At 51.5% G+C, this 15,920-nt stretch overlaps 7 protein-coding genes across 7 annotated transcripts; 2 read left to right on the top strand and 5 right to left on the bottom strand.

Moving 5' to 3' along the window:
* Positions 1 to 24: 24 nt before the first annotated feature.
* On the bottom strand, positions 25 to 1,154 carry CC77DRAFT_1024765 (putative glutathione-dependent formaldehyde-activating enzyme). The gene has a single exon (XM_018525932.1). The coding sequence runs from the start codon at positions 703 to 705 to the stop codon at positions 133 to 135; it is 573 nt and encodes a 190-aa protein (XP_018381262.1). The 5' UTR covers positions 706 to 1,154; the 3' UTR covers positions 25 to 132.
* A 259-nt stretch (positions 1,155 to 1,413) lies between these two features.
* CC77DRAFT_440332 (hypothetical protein) lies at positions 1,414 to 2,722 on the bottom strand. The gene has a single exon (XM_018531698.1). The coding sequence runs from the start codon at positions 2,344 to 2,346 to the stop codon at positions 1,510 to 1,512; it is 837 nt and encodes a 278-aa protein (XP_018381261.1). The 5' UTR covers positions 2,347 to 2,722; the 3' UTR covers positions 1,414 to 1,509.
* CC77DRAFT_440308 (hypothetical protein) lies at positions 2,629 to 4,231 on the top strand. Its single transcript, XM_018531697.1, has one exon. It carries the CDS (start codon positions 3,099 to 3,101, stop codon positions 4,107 to 4,109), a length of 1,011 nt encoding a protein of 336 aa, XP_018381260.1. The 5' UTR covers positions 2,629 to 3,098; the 3' UTR covers positions 4,110 to 4,231.
* Positions 4,232 to 6,146: 1,915 nt separating this feature from the next.
* Positions 6,147 to 7,323, bottom strand: CC77DRAFT_441238 (hypothetical protein). The gene is made up of 3 exons (XM_018531702.1): positions 7,192 to 7,323; positions 6,986 to 7,141; positions 6,147 to 6,935 (listed from the first exon to the last, which is right to left on the bottom strand). Exons 1-3 carry the CDS (start codon positions 7,199 to 7,201, stop codon positions 6,517 to 6,519), a joined length of 585 nt encoding a protein of 194 aa, XP_018381259.1. The 5' UTR covers positions 7,202 to 7,323; the 3' UTR covers positions 6,147 to 6,516.
* A 780-nt stretch (positions 7,324 to 8,103) lies between these two features.
* On the bottom strand, positions 8,104 to 9,533 carry CC77DRAFT_440996 (hypothetical protein). Its single transcript, XM_018531701.1, has one exon. It carries the CDS (start codon positions 9,295 to 9,297, stop codon positions 8,551 to 8,553), a length of 747 nt encoding a protein of 248 aa, XP_018381258.1. The 5' UTR covers positions 9,298 to 9,533; the 3' UTR covers positions 8,104 to 8,550.
* Positions 9,534 to 12,857: 3,324 nt separating this feature from the next.
* Positions 12,858 to 13,508, top strand: CC77DRAFT_945724 (hypothetical protein; the record flags this gene model as incomplete). Its single annotated transcript, XM_018535035.1, has 3 exons — positions 12,858 to 12,882; positions 12,962 to 13,117; positions 13,315 to 13,508. 3 exons carry the CDS (start codon positions 12,858 to 12,860, stop codon positions 13,506 to 13,508), a joined length of 375 nt encoding a protein of 124 aa, XP_018381257.1.
* A 1,196-nt stretch (positions 13,509 to 14,704) lies between these two features.
* CC77DRAFT_897301 (HET-domain-containing protein) lies at positions 14,705 to 15,743 on the bottom strand (the record flags this gene model as incomplete). The annotated part of the gene is made up of 2 exons (XM_018533545.1): positions 14,705 to 15,511; positions 15,585 to 15,743. Coding segments are annotated over 2 exons (966 nt in total), but the record flags the coding sequence as incomplete, so codon positions are not given.
* Between the last annotated feature and the right edge of the window lie 177 nt (positions 15,744 to 15,920).

Raw genomic sequence — 15,920 nt, 5'->3', positions numbered from 1 at the left:
AGTCGGTCTTCCAGGTGCATAAAACTCTTAAATGTCTATAAGACCAATCCAAGCTCTAAGCCATTCCTCTTCATCTAATGATACATCATCCACATCAACCACACCCAGAACGCCGGACTATACAATACAACCCTACAACTTCGATGAAAGCTTTCCGCTCTTCTGCGCAGTATAGGTGGCGATGAGATCCATCAACGTTGGATTCAGTACATCGTATGTCTGGAGTCCCTCCTTCCTGAACTTCTCTCTCACGGCATCAATCTCCTTGGGGTTGAAACCTTGCTCGATGATGCTGCTGACGAATGCCGCGAATTGGGGCTCCTGCCATCCCTTCTTATCGCTGAGTTCGGTGTGCACAAAGTCCAAGCCCTTGAATGGATGGTCGACCACGATGCGGCCAAAGAGGTGAACTCCGCACTCCTTGCAGGCATTGCGTTGGATGGCCGCCGACTCGTCGATTATGTGCAGCTTGTTACCGTTGGCGGTTACGGAGAGGGCATCTACGGGAACGACACCGACGACTGAGAAGAGAGCGCCCTTAGGCTTCCAGCATTTTGAGCAGCCGCAAGCGTGGTTGTGCGCGACGTTGCTGGAAAGAGTGACTTCGACCTTCTTGGAGGGGCAATGGCAGTAAAGCTTGCCGCCGGGGAAGTTGGGGTCGCCCTTCTTGATACCGTTATCGATGGCGGGATGAATAGATGGCATGATGGGTAGAGATTTGCACTTGGTTGGTTTGTTGAAAGAGATGGTTGTGTAAGAGGGTTTGGAAGGTTGCAAGTTCGCTGTTACTCAGGTACCTGGCCGCACTATATACGGGTTTCTGTTCCACATCGAGACTATCACCCCCTCACCGGACTGCGCAACCGATCAAGAAAGGACCGCAGCAATTATGGTGCGATCGCATGCAAACTGATGGTATTGTGGACATGATGTGCGGAACCGCATAGTGTTACCGCTTTAGGTCACTCGGCCCTTCCCCGCCTCGCGTTAGAGATTACCACAATCGAGGAGCTTCGGCGTGCCGATATAGACGCTGCGGTGCCGCGGAGTTTCGCCAATACAAAGAGTATACATTGTCGCAGGAACTGGAGGTTGCGGAAAAGGGCCGCAAAATGTACAGATGCAATTTTGTTGGTGATGAATCTTAAAGTTCGTGGCGGACCCGACGACTGGGGCGTCAGATTCGCTCCCGGAAAACCCTGGATCTTGCCGTCTCCTCGTTTTTCCACCTAACCAGCAACTACAGCGAGCGCCTCCTGCAAGTCGTCCGCAAAACACATCCATCGCAGTAGTCAAAATCGTATCATACGATGACATCCAAATGAGTGCATTCGTTCTTAAGCTCCAGACGCGCAAGACGAACAACGTAGCAACTCAGCAAAGTCGCATGATCTGAGACAACTTTTTCAATTCTCATGAACCTCATCGGGTCGATTCTAGGGCCAATCAAACCATCTTCAATATAGATCCAGGCATCCCATGCTGTTTCAACGAAGATTCGCCTTTGCATCAGCTGCAGCAGCTCCGATATTCGCCCTCTGTCGAGACTTCAACGTCCACCATGAGTTGGGCGGCTATCATTCTGCTCTGGAACCACAGCTCGGCTTCTTCTGCAGCGTAACGTTCAGCTATGAGTTTGTAGCGCTTCTGATGCAACTGCGATATTTGTACATCCGCGCGATACTTCATGAGCCTCTCCTCTGGTGTCTTCAACTCTTCGTTGTACCCGAAACCGGGGAAATCGATGCGTTCTCGGATATCTTCTACCTTTTCCTTGTGCTTGGCGCCAGTCTGCGGATCCGGACTTGCTCTTGACCTCTCACCTTCAAACTCGGCCAGATATGGACGGCGTGTTTGTAGGCGCCTTTCGGGTTGGGGGGCATCTGTGAACCGCACATGCTTGTGGGACCTTCGCTGATCGTGATCCAGATAATCTGGCTGTTGCCGAATCTCTCCTCTAGATATATACGCTCTTGCATCGATTCTCTGGGAGCTGCTGAAGATGCGACGGTCTAGTTCGGGATTCTTTGGTCGCTCTTGGGCTGCGTCGCGGGTCATTCGAGGACGTTTCATTTCGTGGTTATGATCATCGATTGTCGCATCTCCAGGGCGCTTCTGTTGTCGTTGCGCCGGGCGAAGAGGCAGGCTGATTGTAGACCGTGAGCCTTTGGAAACCTGATCGACTTTGGATGGACTTCTAGGTCTAGTGTCCGTGGCTCTGGATGGTCGAGGAATCTCTTCCTTTGCAGCCGGTAGATATGGGGAGCGACCATGACGTACAAGCGCCATTGGGGTATCAAGCAGTGGGGTAGATACCCGTTGAGAGGCGGACGTATTACGGGACATTGAAAGTAAATGCCGATATTGAAAGAGTGTGGTCAAAGAGTGTGGAACCGTTGGTTTGTCCAAGCGTTGGTTCTGGACTAGTCGTATTGGGCTATCAGGATTCTAAGACAGGCGAAGTGAAAGTGCATTATCGAAAGAAGAGGACTAAATGTTAGAGAGACGTTTTCCGAGAAAATTCTGACGGATCAAATTGTACCTAGACACTGATAGCCTTATGATGGAAGTCGTCACTACGTATCTGTGCTGGAGCACTTTGCAATAGCGTAAAGGCTGCACCGACGCTGGCTACGAGTAGCAGCCTCGCATTTACTTGTTAAAGGGATCAAGGTTTGCGCTTTGTATGTTTCGGATTGGAGTCGAAGATAATGTAGTGTGATACAGGTAAGTGTATCAAAGTGCTAGGTAAAATGCTCTTCATCACTCCAAAGAACGAACTTCCACTCCCAGTGTCGTCCTGGAAACGTTGTTTGCTTGACCTGATAGGCTGGCTCTGTTTGCTTGACGTATTTACTGATCACTGTTCCGTGGTTGCAGTATGGGTCACACGATGAGTGGGAGCACCGTTCCATGGTTCCGGGCAAGTCGCACACTTTTCCAAAACTCTCATCTATGCTATTTGCATCAAATCCATCCTTCCCTCTTTAAACAAAAACCTGAGTAGAACGGGCCATCAAATCTCTTGCACCCACCCGATCTACCTATATTTCGAACCGAGTAGTCGCACAAACACTTGGAAATTCCCAACACTCACCATGACTGAGCCATCGAACGTACCTATTGATAGCATCACCTATACACACAAAGACGTCGAGTGTGTCTTTCTCGATCGACTGCTGGGCCGCATGACACCACTCTCAGCTCTTGCAGGACCAGCGCCGCAGCAACAGGTCTTAGGCTCGCTCGCGATTCTTCCCGTCGAACTACTTCTCATGATCCTCGAAAACCTTGCAGTCACCGATGTGATGCGTTTCCGACGCTGCAACCGATTCGCAATGCACGTCGTTGATACAGAATCGCCTCTTCGCCTTTGCTTGCAATTTGCACCAAACACCGTCATAGGAATGATGGCTCTCAGAATCTCTACGCACGTTACGCCACAGCAGCTATGCAACAAGGTCCTGCAGAGAGATTGCGACCAAATCCGGATCAAGGACGTTTTACCGGGACCAGCAATAAGATACACTGAGTACCGATGCGGACAGTTGGCGCAGCACATATACCTTCCTGCATGCACGCGACTTTGTGTGGAGTGCATACGACATGAATCCCGTGTGACGAACTGCGAGTTGACAATGGGGTACCAAATCTATGAAACCGAAGACTTTACCATGACACCGAGTTTTCGCACTCTCCCTGTCACCTTGACGAACGGCCTGAACAAGTTCAGAGCGGAAGCGCAAGAAACACTGTACACTGTTCGTCTCGAATCAATGAACAATCGAACTCATGATCTCATAAATCTTGAATGGGCTTTGAGGAAGCACGACTACACTCGACCCAGCGTCTCCGTCATCTCAGCTGTTCCGATCACCATTGCGCGACATATTCCCATAGTGGTTGCACCTTTGGTAAACTCGATGTCATTCCAGGTGGAGCAGGGATATTACTGCAGCACTTGCTTACACACCGAAGTTGAAGAGGAAGTCTATACCCGAAAGTCTTTCTCTGATCATCTCCGAGACTGTCGCGTTCGGCCTTTTTCCCCAGTATGGGAATTCCGGTCTAATTTAAAGGTCGATCTAGAAAGTTACGAGTGTGACTGACATAGTCTTAAGGAGGTGTGGGTTGCTTCAGACGAGACGATAGCATAGTCTAAGAACAGTGTTTATAGTCCAGAACCTCCTAGATGTTTGTTCTATATTGTCGCTATTGTTATGTATTGTCTCCATTTGATCTGATCAAACGTACATCATCATGCCGCCAGATCTCCTCTTCGACTTGTATACGTTCGAAGATCCAGGTCTAAGGATGTCGTGGGTACTGATAGACAGTTTACCAATCACCGGATGTTATGCAAGCTTTCATTAGTTCAACTGTCTTCCCAAATGAACGCGCTTGTGCCACAGATATCTTGGCATACAACAAAATGCCGCAAACTCGCAAGGTACACTAGGTTGAGTATGTACACCCATCTTGCGGAGACTTTGAAGCATAGTCAGGAACAGAACTGTTTCAGTGTCATCGAACGCGAGCCAAGTGGTCTGGCGAGCAGATAGTCGCTGGTCCGGTTCGGCCTGGGGGCATTACAGAGCGTCATTTGGAAGCGAGCATAGGGAAAATTGGCGGTTGTTGAGTATGTGCGGATGTAGCGAGGACCTCCAAGTCTGACTAGCAGTGAAGTATTCCCGTCGCAATAGGATTCCTCATGTTCAGGCTTTGCTTACTTATCACTTGGTGTCGTGGTGTCTTCTGGCATAGAGCTGATGCTCACATCTATGAGCGGGAATACTGGGCTGTGAACAATTAGAGACGATAGTACAAGGCCTGAACACTACCTTCTGATCCATGTGTACCCAGGACGTTCTTCAAGCACGTCACCAAAATGAGCACACGCGCTACAGAGCGGCTACTAGTTTGTAACTGTCGTCCTGGGGGCTACTCCTCAACTCTCGTGCACCCATCTCTTCGCGCCTCAAGATCAGACATGAAGTGTACGTCACGCTTCAAGCGCCAGATGCAGACCTGCCTGCTTACCAAGGACATGCCATCTCGGGGTCTCCGAGACATACCACTCCGCATGTTCTGTCGTCGCATCCCTATCTCCACTATCTCCTCTTGTCTCAATATCCAACATTCACAGCCCCATCTTCATACCGTTCACGCATGCTGCGATATTGCCATGGCGATTGCAACCCAGTGAAGCAGGCATGATGATGCGTAACTGAAGCAAACGACATCCTACAATGTGAACCCATGTACGGCAGAAAAGCACGTTGCGATTGGCTGTGAAGATGTTTGATGTCGAAACAGACATGGAGGCGGCGCAGCATGTCGCGCATGAACCCTGGGGGCTATTTTTGAAATGACGGGAGGGTGGAGCGATGGAGGAGCTGGGGGCCGTAAGGCTGGCGCTGGCGTGGCGGTTCCTGAAATTCGGCCCCCAGATAGGTCTTGGGAAGGTAGTCGCATTTGCCGCTTTGTACTTCGAGCGAGCGCGTCGTCCGTCTTACATCTTACAAAGGCATGGCGGCGGCTGCCGCGTCGTATTCTCGATATTGGATTCATCAGCCGCACGATCAGGTGGGATACCACTCCCACCGATGAGCATGCGTTGGATTAGTGGCTTGATAACTTGCATCAGGTACTGGTGGCTCAGCCCTGCGAACTCGGTGCTGCGCCTCAGCCGTCACCACCCACCGAACGATGGCTTCCCGCAAGTATGTCACAAACCACCACGCATCGACCACCGAACACATACCTCATACGCATAGCCATTGCCCAATCACTTGCAATTTTTCTGCCAGTACCTGAGGCCGGCACAGCCCTGTTTTTGTGACCTTATCGCAGCAAAGTATCCATTGCACTTCGGCTACCGACCCATAGCTGGAGAAGATTTTCTTGGGTTGGGCAGGGCCGCTGCGACTCCACAGAACAGGGACCCCAGCAAGCGAGCGCGACACGTTGACATTTGCACCGGACTGCACGAAGATATGCTAAGGAAAACCAAAGTATTGGACTGTGGGGAAGGAAAGGTCGGGTGGTTGGGATGAGGTTGGTTCGGACGGGTGTGCAGACGATGATTTGGCGATGAGTCGATGGACACGTTGACCAGCGAGCAGCCTCGCCAGACGGAAGGGGCACGTCCTGGTAAATGCGGGGAGACGTGAGCTGGCAATACAGCTTGCGCAATGCTTTTGTCTGTTTCAGAAGCCCGGACAGGTCCGACGATGCAGGAGAGTGATTATATGAGAGATTCGAGACCGCGCACGCTGGTGGGTATCTTGCAGGTACTCGATCAGGTTGACCGGTGAGGCTTCAATGCATGCACGCTGCACCTTTTCGGACGTGGACTAGAGAATTAGCTGCATATTGACCGGTGACAATGGAGCTGATGCAAGCTCCACAGGAGAATAAGAATATGCATATCATATGCAACTATCCATCATGGACTTGATTTCGTTGAACTGTCGTTGTTTAGCTGGTGTGGCCAGTTATGATCGAATTCTGCGATCAATAGAGTGGGGTTGGTGGTGCCGTTTGACCGGCAGCTGGCATCACCCACGGTGTTTGATGATTATCAGTCAGGAACCTCCCTGATGATGGTGAGATAGCTGCCGGAACATAGGGGACAGTTGTCAATGCACGATTAAGATGGAGAAGTGTTCTGGAATGCAGATGTCGCTGCTGTATTCTGGCTAGATTCTGATGTGGAGAGGTTGGCGGGGCCTTTCGGGCTGGACAGTGCGAAGGGCAGCAGCTCCTGTCTCCTGATGTTTGCAGTCTTTCTTCTACCTCAATATGATGGCCAACTTGTGTCTTCAATATGTGACGTGTGTTAATGGTAATTCGGTCGTTCTGCGGCGGACGCGCAATAACTTGTATAGGTTTCTCGTTCGATCTTCGTATCGCGGCTTGAAGCGAGACCGTTGCTATTATCGTGAGGCTACTATTGTAGATCACCAAATTATGGTAATATCACCGTGACAGTATTTTTGGCAGTGGCAACAACATCTGTTGCGAGCTTGTTGTGGTGAGGGTTGTGAGAGCGGCGAAGATTGAACACTGCCTGCCAGTGCGCAACACACCTGCCCGTTCAGCGCCCGTACCCCGCAACACCACCAAACCACCATCACCACTGTCCACTCTTAGTAATCATCTACCAAGACTCTATCACACTGGGCACACTTTCGGACATGTCAAACCACGATACCTCCGTTTCTCGCCACCAACCTGGCAGACCCTGACCTTATCCCGTGTGAGATGTGAGATTCCAAGGTTCTCATCCGGACCCTGACGTCTGCCATGCCCCGCATCGCAATCCTCCCTGGACGATAATCAGAATTCTGCCGTCAAGAACCTTGGTGATAAGACGTCATGAGTAACAAGGCAAGCACCCTGAATGCCATCAAAATACTTGACCAGGGCCCCGGCACAGCTGACAATGATGTCGTCCTGGTTTTATCCTGGGGCCGAGGGCATGTATGTCAGACAGTGGCTTTGTGGCTCAGTATTGCACTTTGGCCTTGAAGAAGGAAGTGGCATGACAGTTTGCGCGACTGCGAAATGCACTAGCAGCGCGCGATGCAAGTCTCACTTTGATATCGCGAGAGGGTGTATCAAACCCACAATTGTCTTCGCTGGGCGAGATTGAGGGTGCAGTGCGCGCCAGGCAGACATCAGGGTCCAGTCGCATACCAACAAAATCTTGGTAACGAGGGTGTTCACGCATCCGTATCCGGCGCCGGCGATCAATATATTCCTGGCCACATGATGGGAAACTTGGCTAGCGATAAGACAAGGTGTTGCTGGTGCCCTGAGATGTGATTGGTCATGTCTAGGCCGTAACAAAGGGAAGAGCCTTGAGGGAGCAGCCGAGGTGTGTGTCGTGTGGGAGTCATTGATGGATCAAGACTGTCTTGTGTGTGACTGTTTCAGTGTAATGTGGCTCGGTGGTCTCTATGTCTGGAGCTAGCACTTGCGCTATCGGCAGAGCATCTGCCAGCCGTTAGTTCCGAGTACGAGGAAGCTATGGAAGTAATACTAGTATTATTTTCAGGTAATGGGGCAAAGACACTTCATGATGGCAAAGTGGTGTTAGGTGATTATGAATTATTTCCATTATTAGCTATCTAGCCAGATCCCTTAGTCTCGGGCCAGCAACGTCATTCCAAGTATCCTCCGCATCATCAGGGTCTATTACCCTGGCGTGCATCATCCATTCCCCCCTCAACACCGCAAAGGTGGAGGCATGCAACTGTTTGATCCTCTCAAGGTATCATTCCACCGTTATCCTGCACTACCCAAGAGCATGTATAAGCAACGCAGAAGCAAAGCGTGCGATAAAGCATGTATGAATGTGTGTTTGGTGGTGGTGGCGCGCACCGGCGCGGAGCTTTTGCAGCGTCCGCCCGCGGATGTCGTGGTGGGATCGGAGTGTTCGACCGCGCGGCCGCTAGGCCTCGTAGCCGTAGATGGTAGTGTGGGTATCGTATTATTCAATAGATCGTATTTCGTAAGGCGCAAAGAAAGTCTTCAAGTCATCATTCATCGGTAGTAGCCAGACGACCGGTGCTCGCGAAGGTCCCGTGTCGATGGCTCGCGGACCTCGACAGCGTAGTGCTTTGCAGCTCGGCGCTGCTTAGCCAGGTCCTCCTCGTAGAGGGAGCCGCGCTTGGAGCTGGGAGTGTTGCTAATCTCGGCAAGTGGTCGCTTTGGTCGGCTGGTGCTGTGCTGTGGCCAGTCGACGATCTCACCGTTGCGTGATCGTGATGATGACTTTGTCTTGGTCTTTGATTCTTGGTCAACCTTGACGGAGTGGCTTCGTCGGGGAGAGGCGGGTGCTGTGCGGGGAGCAACGTAGTAGCTGCGGTCCATGGAGACAAATGGCTTGCGGGATCGGTGACGGATGCTGCGCTCAATGGCCTTGAGGAGGCTGCAGACTTCAACGTAACCGGCTGGGATCTCTACACGGACGAGCTTGTTGTCTTCCTCGACAGTTGAGTAGGTGGCTCCGTCCGACTTTTGGTAGATGTAGCGGGCCACTTGTTGGGCTAGGCCGTGACCGACCTCGCAGAGTTGCTCGTGGTTGCGGTGGACTTCGTAGGGGTTGTGGCAGTAAGCACACTTCCTGGCGTGCATCTCGAAGTGGTAGGCGGCCCAGCTCTCAGCAGTGTTGACAGGACGGGAGAAAGAGTCGACGGGGTCCTCGTAGAAGCCGACCACACGCTCCTTCTTGGCCGTGGAAGGCCGTGAGTGAACGATGGTCGGTTGGTTTGTGCGTGCGGAAGGCATCTTGGGAGATGATGTGGGTGAGTTCTTCAGAATAGACTTTGGGGAAGCCGTTGTGACGTTGTTCCCAAGGTACGGAATGGTGTTGGTGAAGTCACTCCCAGTGTGGGAGGGTAACTTTGGTGTGGTAGTGTTGTTGGTGTTCTGTTTTTGCTGACGGTGGTAGATGGTAGACTGTTGGTCGTGTGAACAGCAGGTCGTAGTCGTTTCGAGTGAGTTGGTTTAGATAGAGGGTCTATGGTGGGCGCGGATGGCATGGAATATATGTCTCGATCCTCTACAGCGGCCGCATGCCCAGGGTGTGGGTGGAAGCCTGAGCTAGGCATGGGTTGCCTGTGACCATCAGCAGGGGCTAGGTTAGCACCTCTTAGCCTCCAGGACTAGGGGGCCATGGCCTGCTAGCGAGGGCGGTGACTGCAATTGTTCCTCTCGATCCGTGCATGACGACGATGTCTTGGGAACCGCCGCTAGAGGCATGTTTCGTCAGTCAGAGGGCCGTCAACGGCCGCTGGTCGACGGCGCTGTCATTGGCGATGATGAGCTGTCGCTTCGCCAGAGAATGGGCCCAGGAGTGCCAGCAACCGCCGCATCGACTCGTGCCGCGCGTGTCAACGTGTCCAGTCGGGCAGAGAACACCTATGCTGTCTCTCCAACGACATTGCTCGCTCGCTGTGGATGCGGTCTGATTATTCGATGCTGCGCCTCATGTCGCTGTCCGCGTTCGCATTACGGTGTTGAGGGGTGGGCGGGTGCCGTCGCTGCCTGTTTTCTCGAGGCATCAGCCACGGCAGCCACACCCAATGCGGGCAAGACTTGTTTCCTCCCCACCATCGCTCTGCTCATTTGCGCAGCACTCGCACAATCTCACCGCTACACAAGTTCGCGCATAGCCACAACCTTCCGCAGCCAATCCGTCAACTAATGCATGCCATAGAGTGGCTGTTGATGGCTGTTGAAGCCCATGTGCAAGTTTGCGTGTCGCTGCGAAATTGCACTGTGCGCCGCTGCCATGGTTCAGACCGGCGGCTGCAACTCACGACGAGACCCGCAACACCTCATCTAGGGCTGTGCTAAAGGGCATAGCTTCGTCTGCGCCCTTGAACGCACACCAGTCGAGGGCGCCGAATGTGCAAAATGTTTGCGTGTCGCTCAAAGACTCATCAGACACCCTGCTACTCGACGCTTGCCGAGCAACGTGCATGGCGCTATTCACCCATCGCTCGACTCGCCTGTCTCTTTCTGTCTGACCGGAGTTTGGCCCCTCGTCATTCGTCAATTGGGCTCTCTGGTGACTCTTTTTCACCATCGGCGCATTGGCACAGCAGTTCGCCCACTTTACCAACATGAACAGGCCCTATGTACCAATGTTTTCTCCAGTATACAGCAAAGTGTTTCATCACGAGAAACACGTTGGCAAGCACCCGAATAGTACGTTTCAGGTCCAGCTGTCACTCGATTCTGCCCACCGTGAGTCAATTGTGCCCAATTTGGGACATTCGTGGTGTTTCTTTTTGGCGCTGTCTTATGACTCCCACTTTGACACGACGGTCGGCACTCCCCGTATGTCGGAGCCAGGGCTTCAAAGTGCCATTCGCGCTCGTACGGGCTCCAGGCACGGCTGAGTGGCACATGATCAAGTTGGTATCCTTGGCGGGAGTTTTTATGGGCTTCTAGCGTGATGCTGCTCATCATGACAGCCGCAAACACGGGTTCGGCACTGCACCGCCACAAACTCCCACTAGTTGCACGATAGAAAATTCCATCGTCATTCTGCCCCTCTCACGCACCCGTGCCCCCGTACTGAGACCCTCTTCCAAGTCTTGGATGCATGAAGATTGATGCACAAAGATCCGTTATCCAGAGTGAAGCTACGCTGTGGCGTCGTGGACAGGGTCTACTGCAGCCTAGGAATCTACGGCATCTTGGTTTATGGTAGTCGTGCTTCGGAGTGTACAACGTTCCGTTGCTCCTCGCGAGCTGTCTCAGTTGCCTTACAGGAACCAATCTTCGACGCACATGGTGCCGATAGACCCTTTGGCAACGTAATCTCCATGGCCTGTTCATGATATCATTCGTTCCTCATGGTCTGCTGATTTGACATCAGGTCTACCGCGATCCGGATCGGACCATTGACCTATCACCTTTGACAATGTCTAGGCAGCAAGTCCCCGCTCTGGCTGAGAACGACGCATCGAGCGATGGATATCGGCGGGGCAGATTAGAACAATCTGGCACCTCAAGCTTGGGTCGATTGGTGCTCGTGTTGCTTACCCAATCTTCTTGGAGAAGAACTCTAGCATGTGACCTCTTCACGTTCTAAGTATTGCTATACCAATAAAATTAGCAATATACGCTACCACCTGCAAGACTGTTGACCATATCCGGTGCGGTTCAGCCAGTGCCGTTTACATTCGACCGTCTAGCCACTTCTATACTGACAGTGCGTCAGGGTCCAGACAAGTTTGTGGGGTCATGCGGAGCGAGTCGGTCACGTGCAAACCCTTTCATCCTCCGAAAACAACTGACATCCGCCTCTTCAGCATTGCGCTTACTAAAGTCGCCGGAGACGAACGACAGCAGCAATCCGCGTTGCCTTCTTTCTTGGTTTGCATATTGAGTCCGGACTGAAGCTGATCTGTTGCCGTAGTAAGCGATAAAGCTGACCGAGTTGACCGGTTGCTGGACCCTTCATCAGCACAAACCTGTTCTTAACAAGATCGAACACCGCCAGGGGACAATCCTGTGTCAGCTCGGGCTATGCATCATCTGTCTGTTGCGCTTGCCTTTGGAAAAACGAAGTAGTGGCAAATGCATGTTTCGAAGTTCTCCACCTCCAGTGCGCCCAACGACGCCCCTACACTTGGCGATATATGATCGCACTCGTGAAGCGGCGATAGTAGATGAGCAGCGAAGAAGCGGTACACGATCAGCTCACTGCTGACCTGTACATGCGAAGTCTCCACGAGGACCGTCAGCCGCTGACTACCCCACAATCTGGCGGTCTCGCCGTTTCCGTTTATCGGGAGGTGCATTGTGCTGCTTGCTTTTCAAACTCAATCGCGCTCCAGACGATCGGAGATTTGTTTTGCAGATCCTCCGACCATCACGAGAAATCGCACAACTTGAACTATGGGCAACGCCCGAAAGCTCTCATGTACCCCAACAACCACATAATGCATAGAAGATGCAAGAGAAGGTCGACTTCTCTAAGATGATACGGTGAATAGATACCCAAGGCTGAGACACATGACCGCGCGTTTCAGCGGAACGGTAAGCCTTAGCCTGTTCCTGGGCTAGTTTGCGATCTGTGCTTCCACACCTCACACCGCTTTTCAGCGAAACTTTCAGCGAAGCGACAGATTTTGCTTGAAATACCTGCAGTCCCTTCAATTCTCTTAATTCTTTCTTTTCTAAAGACTCTGCCTTGACCGGTTACAGAAAGGAAACGACGTCGCGAAACAGAAAGAGAAGAGGAAATGCCACCCCGAAGCGTGTGTTTGAATGTGTTTACGTCCAGTCTTGGCGATGGCAATGGAGCGGTGAACAATGGTCGACATTCCATAATGGACAGGAGAGACAGCGCGCAGAGTGGTATGTTCGGATTCTTCGAAGTTACAATTGTACAACTCGAAATCGGTATTGCGATGCATTCTAACATGGCGATTAGACATTCCGAGACGGTCCTCTGACGGCTCTGTCGCATCGCAAGCCACGCCGCCAGCATCCACATCCCCGCTCCCGGCTTTCAATCGCCCCGAACTATTCCACTCTCTTCGTCCCATGGCTAGCACCGAAAGTTTGAACGGTTCTTTCACCAGCAAGCGTAAGTTTGAACTCCTATCTTCAGTTTCCATGTGGCGCGATGCAGGAACCGGACGTGATTCGCTACGCTGCATTAGCGCGCATGCGCCTCTCCACTTTATCCCACAATTATCGCGGCCGCTTTCATGGCCTGGCACTTTAGCACCACTACACTCATTTCAAACATCATGATGGCGACGTCTTACTAACATGCAACAGCTTGCACAACATGCTCTGGTGAACCCGCACGCCGCCGCTGCTCTCGCTGCAAGGCCGCTTACTACTGCGACCGCAACTGCCAAAAGTCGGACTGGAAGACCCACCGCAACGTCTGCGAACCCATCACGCAGACCTACTCCGCACCTGCTACACCCAACTTCTCCAACCCTGCCAGCCCAACCAATGAGTCTTGAAGATGCGACGCTGGACGTGTAGGCTATCGCATAGCTACACCGCCGCACTTGTAATCAGCAATGAAGTGGAGAACTAGACGGGGCGCCGAGGACGAATTGACGGAAGTGATATCAAGAGCAGGACTTGCTACGAACTAATGATACGGAATCAACTGGACATAGGGGAAAACTCGGGCGTTTGTGCTTTATTGGGCGTATGGGGTTTACCATTAGAAAGAGCAAAGCATTCAATTGCACTGCATAGCGAAACTAGCGAAATCATACTCATTATCAGCTTTTGTTTGGAGAAAGGACTTTCTACGCGTCTTTGCGAAACGTGAGGTTGTTGGAAAGTAATACGCGATGCTAGTTTCGGCAAGCGCGTTTGTGGACGGACTCACATATGTGGAGATACCTCCTTTAGGAATTGGCGCTTAGATCATAACAATGTAGTTCTGTGATATTGCCGCCGAAATGCGTCGCTGTTACTGACTCATTACCATACATATACGCTCACCGCTCCTGTCTTCAAAGCTTCCAACCCAGACCTACGTGTCATATTCCTTCGCGCGCTGTCCGCTGGGAGCCCTTGCACCTAGGTACGGTAGTTGTACGTGTGCCTCTCAAGTTGCCATGTCGGCGCACAATGTATCAAACTTACACTTGCCTTCGCTGGAAGCATGGTCTGCGCCTTTCGTTGAGAGCACGTGAGTTTTTCCGCTATATGATCGTGATCTCCCCATCGACAGAGTCTTTGACCTCATCCTTGGGAAGTTTTTCGAAGAAACCAATTTTTCGCACTGTATTTAGGCCAGCCGGGACAAGAATGAGGCCAGCGTAAGTCGATATCACCGCGGAACTTCCGTCCGACTTGTAACGGTCATAGCTTTTGGGTAGGTATCCCGTCCAAGTGAAATGCTCAGATAGCACCAGCAATACTGATCACATATATAAGTCATTAGTACTGTTCGATAAGTGTGAAGCCGCAAGGAGAGCTTACGAACGCATTGGAGGAGATGAGAACGATGAGTAACATCCGGGCATATTCCAATCGGGACCTCTGAGACCTGAGGGGGCCCTGTACGTATGGTTGGTCCATGGAAATAGGATGCGTAGAACCTTCTCAATGGTGGAATTCTGCCATGACTTTTATCATAGGTGAATGTACCGTATTGATCCTCAGACCTTGAAATGAGGCCAACAAGTATCCTTCCGTAGAGTGTGGTCGCTCCTTGGGCCACTTCTCCATAAGGAACATGTTCGTTCTTGGGCACGGACTCTACTGACACGAGAGTGCAGCAAGTTTTGTCAGTTGACCCGAAATCGACATCGCCATCTATGGAGGCCCATGACCATGATGGTGCTCTGTAAACGTCACTGCGTCTGCCTCGTATCCACTCTGATATTTTCCACGCCAACTGTTGGACGAAACCATGCTGCCAAATGCCTGCATGATATTCTCCGAGAACCGAAGCAAACGTTTCAGCCAAAGCTGCGATAGCAGGCAGTTTGTCGGTTGTTTTGGCCATAGCTCTTCGCGAATAATCGTTGACAATCCAAAGCCATTGCTCTAGGGCCTCTTCTTGACTCTCAGCAAGTTGAGAAACCAACATGGGCATTGGGTTATACTTCCAATCCATGCTCAACGCCTGATCTAAGCTCATCACACCTGCTGCACACCGCCATTCTAAAGTCGAGGGAGTGTACAAGAGTAGTCGATTGGCCATCATCTGTTCTTGTAAAGCCCATGCTCGCTGGCTCAATGGGTTGTCCTGCCTAGCAGCATGTCCACTGAAATCACCGATCCGAGCAGTGGCACTTCCAAACTGATCCAGCGATATTCGAAATGGTATTTGAACACTTGGAGATCTATCAGTAGGGCATCGTTGGAGGAATCCATCGGCTGCATCTGCTGCACTCGAAGCTAAAATGGTGACATAGGCCATGCTATATATTCTTGCCATGAACCCAATCTCACGGAGTTTGTCTTCCTGATCATCTTGGATGATGCATAGTGCGTCCACCTAAAAACATAGGTTAAATCATCCTCAAAAGAAGAGCAGCAGGGTTTCGCTTGGAATGACATCCTCCACTTACCCATAGATATGGTATCGAAAGTGAACGTGTAACAATAATAGCGTCTTTGATGGTCTGAGGAAGATCGCTGAGTTCCAAGTGTTGAGTTAGTGTCTCGAAGGTATGTGACCGGAGTTGAGTTTGTGAACCAGTTCCCCAGCAATACGAGAGGGCCGCGAATTTTCCAAAGGCTCCGTTCGTACAAAGTATCTTCGATGTTGCCACTTCAATGACACGTGTTGGGAGAGGTGAGTCAAGTTGCTCCGGGCAGCACTTATGAAGAGCACATTCCTTGATCCACCTCGAAATCTGGGTAGATGTGTTCGAGGGAGTCAAGTCCTTCTGCACTTCTCGGGC

Source organism: Alternaria alternata (assembly GCF_001642055.1).
Source record: "Alternaria alternata strain SRC1lrK2f unplaced genomic scaffold CC77scaffold_24, whole genome shotgun sequence".
Classification (NCBI taxonomy): domain Eukaryota; kingdom Fungi; phylum Ascomycota; class Dothideomycetes; order Pleosporales; family Pleosporaceae; genus Alternaria; species Alternaria alternata.
This window is presented reverse-complemented; position numbering and strand designations above follow the sequence as displayed.

Bases quoted from the DNA above. Each gene is read 5' to 3' on its own strand.
- CC77DRAFT_1024765 (XM_018525932.1), bottom strand. From the start codon at position 705: ATGCCATCTATTCATCCCGCCATCGATAACGGTATCAAGAAGGGCGAC.
- CC77DRAFT_440332 (XM_018531698.1), bottom strand. From the start codon at position 2,346: ATGTCCCGTAATACGTCCGCCTCTCAACGGGTATCTACCCCACTGCTT.
- CC77DRAFT_440308 (XM_018531697.1), top strand. From the start codon at position 3,099: ATGACTGAGCCATCGAACGTACCTATTGATAGCATCACCTATACACAC.
- CC77DRAFT_441238 (XM_018531702.1), bottom strand. The intron at 6,936-6,985 runs GTGATATTACCA...TCACGATAATAG, and splicing joins CTGCCAAAAATACTGTCACG to CAACGGTCTCGCTTCAAGCC.
- CC77DRAFT_440996 (XM_018531701.1), bottom strand. From the start codon at position 9,297: ATGCCTTCCGCACGCACAAACCAACCGACCATCGTTCACTCACGGCCT.